At 40.4% G+C, this 11,686-nt stretch overlaps 1 protein-coding gene across 1 annotated transcript; it reads left to right on the top strand.

Annotated features, from left to right (window-relative positions):
* Nucleotides 1–27: 27 nt before the first annotated feature.
* gnrh3 (gonadotropin-releasing hormone 3) lies at nt 28–2,537 on the top strand. Its single transcript, XM_088304487.1, has 4 exons — nt 28–776; nt 849–1,003; nt 1,825–1,905; nt 2,215–2,537. Exons 2-4 carry the CDS (start codon nt 866–868, stop codon nt 2,269–2,271), a joined length of 276 nt encoding a protein of 91 aa, XP_088160613.1. The 5' UTR covers nt 28–776; nt 849–865; the 3' UTR covers nt 2,272–2,537.
* The last annotated feature ends 9,149 nt before the right edge of the window (nt 2,538–11,686 follow it).

Below are 11,686 nucleotides of genomic sequence, written 5' to 3'. Positions count from 1 at the left end.
TAGTTGCCCATCCCTAGTCTAGATTACTACTATTATTATTATTATTATTATTATTATTATTATTATTAATCGTCCAATTCCACACCCATGAGTTGGAAGGGTTTTCTTGAAAAAGGAGAAGTGCTCCCTGACACACATTAGAGAGAAATAGGCCCTTGTGTGCATAGAAAAACAAAAGTGTATATATTTTTTTCAGCGTATAATCAAACAGGGAATGCTCCGCCTTTCTTCAAAGAAAAATATATACAGTCTATTTTTACAATGGCTAGACTCCTTACGTTTAAGGCGCAGTAAGAACTTTGTACTACTGCATTTCTAGGCAAGTCATTTTGTGTGTTGTGGTCGTCACCAAGCTTCACTCGATTGCTGTTGTTTGAAGTCAACATAATTGTAATATCTTTGAGGCCTTGTAAGATGCAACAAAAAAAAAAAAGAAGAAAAAGTGGTTTCCGTGGAACTTCCTGCCTTTTTGGAGTCTCTTGTACAAAGTTGATTCTAATAAATAATACATGGGTGAGAAATGTCTGCGCTGTTTGTCTTACTCCCAACAGGTGCACACGCACACAAATGTATTGCAGGTCTCATGCTGCTTGAATCCTCACGGCGCCGACGGCGGCGGTGTTCTGAAGCACTTAGGCGCCTCCATTAGCGGCATCGGGTGCGCCATTAGCGTGTGAATGTGTCACACCTGCAGAGAAGGGATTATAATCCTGGCACCTATAAAAAAAAAAAGACGCGTTCTTGATGCGCCACTTGCTAACGAGGCTAACAGAGAGGTGAGTGGCTCGGGTGCGCTCTGTATGGCGTTCATTGCTGAGGATGTGACCTTGTCCGCTCTTTTCGTGCAGGAAACCGCGCAGCTGCGATGGAGTCCGGTTGCAAAGCGGTGGTGCACGTGTTGCTGTTGGCCTTGCTGCTGCAAGCGACCTCGGGCCAGCACTGGTCGTACGGATGGCTGCCAGGCGGCAAGAGGAGTGTGGGCGAGCTGGAGGCCACCATCCGGGTGAGTTGCACACTTCAGTTCGAGTTTCGTCCTGTAGTTTGTTGGATTGCAAATGATCTTTTTCTTCTGTTTAGTAAGGTTTGAAATAATTTAGCTATTCCTAATATTTTGTGTTTAAAATGAATGTTTATTAATGTATTTTATATGGATTTATTTGTTGTGTTTAAATAATTTGGGTGTTCTTGTTTTATTATTAGTTTTGAATTGTTGATATTGTTCAATTTTATTTCAACGTTAACACAACTGTATGCATTATAATTTAATTTAATTTATTTTAACAATTCATTGTTTTCAAATGTTATTTTGAATTATTTCTTTTTTATTAGATTTTTTTCTGGACGTTTGTAAACACAACTATGTTTATAAGTTGTATTTCACTTTTACATTTTCATTCATTTCATTTTTTTGGGATGTTTCTATACATTTTCAAACTAAATGGCCACACAAAACACATTTTATCTTACTATTAAATGAAAAAAAAAACCTTTTTCTATATTGATTAATTGTATTTGTTAAATTCTTTGTTGTTATATTTTTGTTTTATTTGCAGTTTCGTTACATTTTTTTCATTATATTTTTTACTATAAATTAATATTTTTTTGCTTTATTTTAATTGTAATACAGTTTAATGCAGTACAATTATAATCCTTTTTTTTTCATTTATTTATTTTTCAATTTAACTACATGTTTTACTATTATAATATTACCTCCTCCGCACAGGAGCCAACATCAAACAATTCAATTAAGCGTCGTTGACTGTTTCCCTTTATACATTTGAGTTTATGTCGATGTTCCAACCTTGCCTCTTGCGTTGCACTTAGATGATGGGTACAGGGGGCGTGGTGTCTCTTCCCGAAGAGGCGAGTGCCCAAACCCATGAGAGACGTCGACCATACAATGTAGTAAGTGTTTATTATACATAATTGATGGCGGATGTCTCCCTCAATTGTGCAATATTAATGTACACCACAGCAGAGTTGTGCCGCTGTGCTCCTCGAGCAGCTGCGACAGCATACAAAATGCTCAATTACCTTGTTTTTTAAATGTCATTTCTCCTTGTCTTTTTTTTTGTGCATCGTTAAATATACGAGTAGCCTCCGCCCCCCCCCCCCACCCCAAAGTTGACTTACGCTTTTGCAAATATGCTCTGTTTGAAGTGCTTACGACAAATTAAATGAAATATTAAAGAGGTCTCATTCCAATCTCTGCAGATGGATGATGATGATTCTCATCATTTTGAGCGAAAGAAAAGGTTCTCTTATAAATGAAAAGGGGGGGGGGGAAGACAATTTACATGATTATCTACAACAGTGATGGATCCCCCCTCGAGGGCAACGCATTTATTGCACCAGTGTCATTGAGAGGCATGTCTGTGGCATTCAAACTCATGTGAAATTGTAATAAACTCTTTTCAACCTCATCAACTTATTTATTTGATTTGAGTTGCGAAAAGCGAGGCCTGGCTGTCATGTGTTCATTGCGAATATGAAATAAAAGGAGAAGAAAAAAAAACAAAACCTTTGACACCTCTTAAGTGGACGAAATTGCCTTTTTTTTTTTCTGTCAAGCATCCGCGACCGACAAGCATGACAAAGCCGTGACGGCGGCGATGCTCGCGTGACAGCAGCTGCTCATTAAGGCAAATCTGTGACATCACACTACGTGTTACACATTCCATTGTCGGTGACGCCATCTGAGAGCCATGCCAAAGTTAAAATGTGGAGTGCTTGAAAAATGATCATTTTTAGGGCTACGCAAGTTGTCTCTCTCCGAGTATGTCTAATGGTTCTATCGTACTAGAATCGTTGTATCTTTACCAGGATGAAGTTCATATAAACTCTAAGGATCAAGAAAAGGTCTTACGTTATGAGAATGATTAAAAATAATGTTTTGAGAGGAGGTAGTAATTTTGCTACTTTATTTATTTAAATGGCCTTTTTTTGTGTTACTTGCATAAAGTTATTAATTTTACTCTTAAAGCTGCTTCTTATTTTCTCTAATAACATTATGACTTGTTTCACATTTTCACTGCATTCGCGTTGCTACATTTTGCATGTGCATTTCGTTGGCAAAATATCGTCATTTCTGACTGCAAGTTACGATTTTCTCTGTCATTACTGCATCTAAAAATACTCCACGCGTAACTGCTCACCCCTCCCCTCTCTGCTGCCCACAATTCTTTTCAAAGAGCAGCTCACTTACTAAACTCTGCGCGCAGCCAGGTTAGCTTTATAAGTCTAGGTGTGTTCGGTACTTTTTTTTTACCATCACTCTTACGATGCCCAAAAAAAACCCAACATTTTCCCTACAAGCTGTTTTCTACTCAAAACCAGTGTTGAACTATTGGTCAAACTCCCCACGACAGTTCTTTTAGAAACCGAGCGTAACTTGCCCGAATCCCCTTTTCCCCGTCGAGCAAATTGCCGGGCTTCATTACAAAAAAAAAAATTCATATCGTGTTTCAGCAGCGGAGCAAACGTTTTCAAGAGAACTCATTCGGCGGCAAAAACCCCCACAGACGGAGCCCCCGCGCTAATCGCCCCGATGCACGAGGGGCCCGCCATTCATTGTCGTAAAGCACACCGATGAAAAGTCAACGTTAGGCAGGGAAAAGAAGAAGCCAGAGGAATTACGACACATTCCGTTGCACTTGCAAGAACAATGCGTTTTGCTCTTTCGTTATGTAGTCGACCTGCTTTTAATATTCATGCCTGTAATTTGCATAGAAACTTCTTTGACAAAGTTACAGCAGAAAATCATGTCCAGGGCTTTTCCACTCAAGTTCACAATGAGACTTTTTAAAAAGGTAATTTAAGAAAAAATGTTTTTTTTTTTTTCATGATTGCAATTTGGCGCACGTAGGAGAGGTTAATTCCTGTTTACAGATAAGACCGACATTCTTTTCAAGGTTCTGTTTAATTGCACGTAGCGACAGGACGCAAACAAAAACCTGCCGCTATCGGTGTTTCCAAATTTGATTTAACCTCACTTTCTCCTTCGCCCGGACCCCCCTGGTGGATATTCACTTTGTTTACCTCAAATTAAACTTCATATTGTTTACAGCCCGGCGGTCCCTGAACATTTTACAGCGTTTTAGGCCCGCGTTTTCTTTATTTATTTTTTCTAATGATTGTAGGGTTGGGATTCATTTGAATGTTCCCCCCTCATCTGCATGAAAATTATATAATTAACTTTTGATTAACCAGCTCAGTTGAGTTGCCCCCACCCCACCCACCCAAAGCACACTGGTGAATACTACCCAGCGCATTTTAATGACTGTTTTCCAATTGAGCGGGCGACCTTTTTCATCAAAGAGCCACAACTGGGGCCAAAAAAACGGCGGCGGGGAATAATCGCGCCGAAGACAATGGCGGGCTAGCGAGTCATCCTTAAATATAACAACAAAGCGCGAGGTGGCGGGAAGCCAAACGCGCCGGGCTCGCCCCCATTGTTTGCCGACGCCGAGGTCACGTCCATTGGCGGACGGCGATGGAAAAGGGACGAGGAAGCGGAGAATGGCCCATTGTTGCGTGTCCTTGCTCAAAGGGAATTCCGTTTATGAAGGGCGAGGCGTTTATTTTTTTTCTTTTTAATGCTGTGTGACACATTTAAAGTTTTTTTTATTCTGTCGTTCGTTGAGTTATTCTCTTTGATAAATTGCGACATTTTTCTTATCCAAGTTTTTTTTTTTTTTTTTTTAGAACAACTTTTTTTATTCAATATATTTTTTTTAACTAATTGGGCCATCAGGTTTATAAATTAATTTGAAGCAAATGATACAATAGACCATAGCTATTTGCGGGGCTCACACACGCACACACACACACGCGCATATATATATATATATTTATAGTAGTATTTTGACTTTATCGTCATTACTACGCGACATGTATTTTGATAACCACTGGTCCTCACGAGGGTCGCGAGGATGTTGGAGCCGATCCCAGCTGCCTTCGGACGAGAACTGAACTGCTCGCCGGGAAATCGCAGATATTAATATTACTTTGCTTTATCATACTATTTTTTTTTGGGGTGGGGGGGGAATTACGACCATATCCTTGTAGCGATCCAAATTCTGGTATAATTACCACCTTTACCTCTTAAGCCCCTGAATTGATTATTGTCATAATTTTCTTCTATTCTCATCACTTTAGCTTTGTCTAAAAACAATTGTCGCCACAGATATCCACACGTGAACGTATTTTAAATGATGCCAAAATATTGCAACTTTATTCTCATAAAGAGCAAGGTGTTTATTTATTTATTTTTATTTTTGGTGGCTTTGGACACATTTGCTCCATCCAAGGCCACATTAGCCCAGCTGTCAATCAATTCCACACCCTCTCATCTGCATAACTTTCCAACGGGTCGTATCGCAAAGTTTTATTGAAGCAAGGAGCGTAATAAAGTCAAATTCCAGGTGCTTGTTGTGGCTCCTGTTATGGACAGAATGATAATTTTCCCCCGGAGGGGTCGCGCCCGCCGCATATCAATGGCAGCTGAGTGTGGGTCTTACTACATTCCCTCAGGCTACGCACATCGTCGAAGGCAAAGTCATCTTCAGAGCGCGTCTAAAATGTCGGGGAGGTCTTCAAGAGACTTGAGAAGGTGTGACTATATGTCTTGGAACTTGTTGTTAGTGAGAGAATTTTAATTACATAAAAAAAAAAAAAGAAGAGTTGAGCTACTACTTTATCAAGTCCACTCCATTGTGTTTTGTTACCACTTGGCTCCACATGGTGTCACTCTTGAGCTTTTCTTGCCAAGTGGCTGCCTCCTCATCCATTCCATCACTTGCAGCAAACATGATGGCACCCAGCACACACACACACACACACACCAGCACCCTCTCCCAAATCCAACAAAGACTTCAATCAATCACCTAAAGAGTCGCATTGCTGCTACTAGAAAGTATTTGGTACATTTTGGTGATCACAAAAAGAATCATCAAGTATTTGAGTGAAGTTTTTCCGCGTGTACAGTAGGCCTCGCTGCTTCTGCTTCTTCTTGGTGCTGGCAGGGAAAAGCGTCCTGTTGTGCGCGGCTTTGATCGAGAAAGAACCGCGTTAAAGCGGCGGGAAAAGGAGGAGGTGTTAAATATGAATGAATACAGCTGTGTTTTGATGGATACGTCTCAAAAGTTATGCGAGCACAGAACGCTAAAGGGTCCGGAAGTGTGTTTGTGTTGTGGAAATCGGCTCTTCTTCTTCTTCTTCTTCTTCACATTCTCATGGAGTCGTACGCTTCACGGAATAATGACACCATTTCCTTCTGTTTGTTCTTTTGAACAAGCCACAAATGCGAAGTATCTACAGTATGTATTTTTTTTTCCAGGCGATGGAAGCCAACAACTTCTATTGGTGGCCATGTAGGCTTCATCACTGGTTATGTCTACGATTGCGTCGCCTTCAAGAAACCGGGACTCTTTTTTTTTAAGTCGGAAGTCGATCTTGTAGCGTAAAACTCCCGTTGGGATGAGGGGAAGCTAGCAGAAAATGCACAAATCTGACAATTTTAAAGTTGTGCTTAAAAGAAATAATGAAAAAGATACAGCAGTGAAAATGACATGTCATGCTTTAATAAATCAACGTAATAAAAGAGATGCTCACAAACGTACAATGGCAAATATTACTGAAAGTAATCAACATGAATGTTCATTATTGCGCCGAAAAAGCAAAACTTTAAAAATCTAAAGTTGTTTTTTTTTTTTACCCTTAAATGACACCATATCGAGCCAGTAAAACCTGAATTTATTTATTATTATTGTATTTTGAAAGATTTAATTGTGAGTCAAATGGCTGACTCAATATTGTTGTAAAATTGCCACTAATTTAAGAAACTAAAATAAATTGAACTGAACCAAACCCTTTTTGGCCCCCAAAGGCCTCAAACTTCTCAAAGTCATGTGAGCGCTTTCCTTGTGTTACACTTAATTAAAAAAAAAAAAAAAATTAAAAAGCGAATAAAACAAACAATTTCCTATTTTAGCCATGAAAGGCCACCACATGTCTCACTACCTGGTAGCAAAAAGAAACCCAAATGTGGGATTTTCAGAGCACAGGTGACCAACCAGTTTGAGACACTTCTGAAATAACAAATCCGCTAAATGACCTTTAAATGAGATGCTATTCTTAATCATTAACGAAAATTATCTCTGAGAAAACACAGCCCATTTAATAAAGAAAAACAGTCAAAACAACAACAAGATCATTTTTACCAAAACCACTTTTGCCCCTTAAAGGTCATCATACTTCATCTTACTTAGTAGCGGAGCGACAGTGGCAATTTTAAGCTAACAAACTAGCTAACTGCCGCTACAGTATTAGCAACAAACAAATCAGGAAGTATTAGCCATACCGTATTTTATTATACTAATTCCAAAAGAAGCATTCCTCTTCTGATACATTATAAATGTAATTCAGCTTTACCAAAAAGTTTTCTACACAAACATTGCACAAATGTGCGCGTCAATGAGCAGCCATCTTGCTTTACTTTAATAAACAAAGACAATAAAAAAAAAAAGATCATAAAGGCAGAAATATTAAGATGAAGGTTCCTTCACAGCGTTACCGTCTTATTACGAATCATTTAAAGACCCTCTCCGGTCATTTCGGAGCATATTAACTAGCACGCCGGCTTTGATTCGCAGCTAGCACCGAGCCTGTGAACATTATTAGCCTCGCTAATGGGCGGCTTGGCCCGACGCGAGGGTCCGCCTCTGCTGGGATGGCAGGCTCAGATCCTGTCAGAGAGGGGTCGTGGCGAGCCAACTGTAATCTTCAGGGTCCTCCACTCCCGCTGACCTCCATCTAACAGCAGAGCCTCCCTCCCCGTGATGCGGCCCGCCCGTGCCACCGCCGCTGAGCCGCCTTTGGCTCACCCCTTCCGCGCCACCCCTCGTGCGACGCCGCAACCCACGTTTGAGGCTCGTCCGGCAGGCCGCGGCGTGGTAGCGCGACTTGCCCCCCACGCTAATGGCAATTAGCAGCGACAGAAAAGCCCCGTCCGCGCTTTGCGAACGGCGAGCGGCATGCAATTAGCCGCAATAACGATAATGCGTTGTTGGGGGAACAAAGAAGCTAAAACAGACTGGCGGTGCGACGGGGAGCGGGGTGCTAATAGTAGGGGAGCGGCACATTTGAAACAAACAGGAGACCAAATCAGAAAGATGATCAAATAGACAAAGAATTACATTTTTTTTCCCCCGCTCTAATTATCCAACGCTTTCATGTGACAACCGACGGAGGGAGTTTTGAATTCAAGTCAACTCCGGTCAGCGGTCTTTGGGCCTCACACTGAGGTGAGCGCTTTTATTTCCTCAAAGAAGAAGAAAAAGCACGCAAGGAGATGGTCATGCAGCGTGCGGGCCAACTTTTATTCCGCATCTTGATTAGACACAAATGTTTGGCCATTCCCCGATACAGACTTTTGTATGATCGTATTTAACTGGAATGTCTCGGTAGATGTCTCGCTAGAGTGGAGACTTGGGCAGAGGCTGAACTGTATGAAAACGTTTTGGGTGTACGGGGCCTCCTTAGTTTAAGATGGTCTCAATATGTCTTATTCATGAAACATTCTTGGTTGTTCTGGGTTCTTACTGAAATATCACCCGAAAGTCCAAAATGCCCAACATAGAACTTGTTAACAGAGCACAAGAAACCACGCCCAGCTTCTGCCGTACTTAGTTTTTCATTCAGTTTTTTTGTTATACAACTATTTACTGTCGATATGACTTAACATCTTTGTTAGCTATGTTAGCAATAGTTCACAGAGCATTCCGACTTACATGTACAAAGTCAGCTTTTGTCGTCACCGTAGTATAGAAACTTCATCGCTAACTTCGGAGCCGTATTTGTGTTTGCAAGCTAGCAAGCGACAGCCTGGTTCATGAAGAATGGCGAACGGATCAATTATAAATGGTAAGAAAACACCAAACTCAAAAAGGTCCTCGTTCCATGCGCCCCATCTCTACTAAATTATTTGTGATTCTGCTTTGTTTCACAGGTGCTCATTCACCGATTGCCGCACACTTGGCTCACTACTACTGTCCTGTTTTGTCCTGTCCTACAGTATTTTCTCCTCGCCTTTAGAGGGTGTTGCACTGCCTTCTCACGCCTCAGATAGATACAATCCAAGTCTTGGCTTAATACTCTCATACTGTCCTGTCCTGTCCTGTTCTATTTTAAATGTAATTTATTATACACTTTCTCAAATCTCTGGCCACAAATCTCTAGCCATTCTCTTAAATGAACGTCAAAGGGATTCGTATGACTGAATTAAAATAGAAAGCGTCTCACTACTCTTGTCCTGTTCCGAGCTGTCCAATTCTATGTCTCGTGTCCTATCCTCACAGGGTGTAACACTGCTTTCCCAGTCAAATACAGCCATGTAATTGGATTCTTGTCTTATACTGCCGTTGTGCTGTTTTTGGTTTTTGTAATCTTTGCTTTCTGTTAGTCGTCTTTGAAACCATCTTCTGTCAGACTGCCTTTTCAATTAATATCCATCTCAGGACAACTGTTTGGACATCTAAAGGGATGCAGATCCACCAAACTAATCCTTCTAACGGTATGTGTCCTATTTATGGTTTTACTGTGTCAACATGACTGCTGTGAAAAAGGCCATTAAAACAACAAAGCTAGTGGTGGCCGACAAAAATGAATCGTGTAATATGCTGCTCGCAAACACAATCAACGGATTTTCACCCCTCGGACCTGTTGTAATGTGCTGTCTTGTAGCATCCCGGTGCCAAGGAACTAGGTTTAAAATCAACCTCATTAGTCTAATGGTATGATGAAGAGTGGGAGAATGGTGTATTATAATGTGTTTCATTCTAGTTGGACACAAATAAAAGTGTTTTTTTTATTTTTTTTATTCACCATGCCATCTAAAAAAATTAATTAATAAATTAAATAACTGGACTGAGCCCGGCCTCAAGTAACGAAAACCGGTGAGAGTTTCACAGTTTCTTTTAGCACTTGTTTGGATGGGAATCAAGATTTATGAATGTTGATTTGTCACTGTTAAAACGTAGTTCTTCGAGCTGGTTTCTTAAGCCCCTCCCCCACTGAGGGGCGAATATTTGCAAACATTAGCGAATTGTTGTTCGCATCAGGGTACGTTCAAGGTCAGAGATGTTTGTTTAATGTTCTCAGTGGAATAGGATCTAAAGTGGGGTTTCTCTTTCTTTAGGTTTTGTTTTAGTTTAGTTTTTATTCATTTTTGTATTAGTTTTAGTTTTTTTTTAAAAGTCAAGTAACTCGTTATTTTCTCAGTGGATCTATCGATACAATCTACATTAAAGTGAATGTTTGACTTCACGTAGGAAAGCAAAATCTCAGAACGGTGAATGAAAACACACGAGCACACCGTGCTGGCGGAAAATGATAATAAAATGCATTATTAATATTTTTTTCCTTTTTTTCCTTTTCTTTTTTTTTTTTTTTTTTTTAGGAGTTCTCCAAGGCTCTCAAAACACAGTCGAAGAGTGTAAAAAGTACAAGGTAACCCACAGCACGCCAAGCACCAGCAAGAACTTTTTCAGTCAAGGTTGTGAGTGGACATACAGTCGGGAGAACAAGTATCTGACTGCTTTTTGTTTTTACTTCTGTTCAGGTAAAAAAAAAAAAAAAAACATTCCTGCAGTCTCACATGTGGAGGTTTACACAGGATAGTTTGTTGGGTGTTATGTGCACAAAAAAAAAAAAAGAAAAAAAACTAGCAAGCTTGTGTCCCCAGAGCAGCAGCCGACTTCACCTTGGCGGAGTAATGCTGTGATATTCTGTTTATTCTTCACTCACTTCATTTTACTCAGAGGAAATCCTCTGGAGATGGCTTATCTTGGAGCTGGAACAGGTGCACTCTAATTTACTCCTATTGCTTGGGGAGCCCAGGGGCCCCTGTAGAGAAGAAAGTAGCGATGTAGCGCACTCCAACTGTAGAGCACAAACAGCCAGAGAAAGAGCATTTAATCGAAAAGAAAGGAAAAACACACCGAGCGCAAGCTTTCTTTTTTTTTTTTTTTTTTTTTTTTCCGCCAGTTTGGACGCCAGGATAAAAAAAGAAAAAAAATCTTTTTTAAGTGAGAGAAAGGAGCTGTCATTGAATTCAACTTTCATTGGATGGACGCTGTTTACTTTGCCGGGGAAAGGGTCGCGCTACACTTGACAAGGCAGCAGATGAGGTGTGGGAGCGCTTTTTTTATTAAGCAAATGCTTCCTCAACGTTTTTGGGTGCGCGGAAGAAAATGCGATCGCTGACACGCAGACAATGTCAAACGTTCCCGGAGGCTGACGTGTTGGATGTTGTTTACTGGGAAACTCAAAATGAAGTCCAATGTCGCACTAAATACTAATTCAACTGGATTTATACGAATATCACAAATAAGTGTTAAAAGTTTATGAATGTGTTAACTGTGATAACTTAATTCTGTTAAGATTTAATCTCACTGAGCGATGAACGCTTGTGAAGCTAGCGAATATTGTTAGCATCATTTTGCAACTTTTAGCGCTACAATGTTTGGCAAAATGTTTGTGAAAGACAGTTGGCAGCCATTAGCGACTGGAAGCAAAAGTTAGCGACAGTTATCGTGAAGATTAGCAACAATTTGCAGTCTTTTGCCACTTTTGGCAACTGGTGGTAAAATCACAGGAGTATCTCATGACCGAAAATTCCAAAAACCAC

The sequence above is a fragment of the Idiotropiscis lumnitzeri genome, chromosome 9 (genome assembly GCF_059441095.1).
Source record: "Idiotropiscis lumnitzeri isolate Australia: NSW breed Sydney's pygmy pipehorse chromosome 9, RoL_Ilum_1.0, whole genome shotgun sequence".
Taxonomy (NCBI): Eukaryota; Metazoa; Chordata; class Actinopteri; order Syngnathiformes; family Syngnathidae; genus Idiotropiscis; species Idiotropiscis lumnitzeri.
Note: the sequence above shows the minus strand (reverse complement) of the source record. Positions and strands in the feature narration are given on the sequence as shown.

What these genes read in the sequence shown, in the direction of transcription:
- gnrh3 (XM_088304487.1), top strand. Translation starts at nt 866, where the DNA reads ATGGAGTCCGGTTGCAAAGCGGTGGTGCACGTGTTGCTGTTGGCCTTG. An exon ending in AGCTGGAGGCCACCATCCGG is followed by an intron (nt 1,004 to 1,824) that starts GTGAGTTGCACA and finishes CGTTGCACTTAG; the next exon opens with ATGATGGGTACAGGGGGCGT. An exon ending in GACGTCGACCATACAATGTA is followed by an intron (nt 1,906 to 2,214) that starts GTAAGTGTTTAT and finishes CAATCTCTGCAG; the next exon opens with ATGGATGATGATGATTCTCA.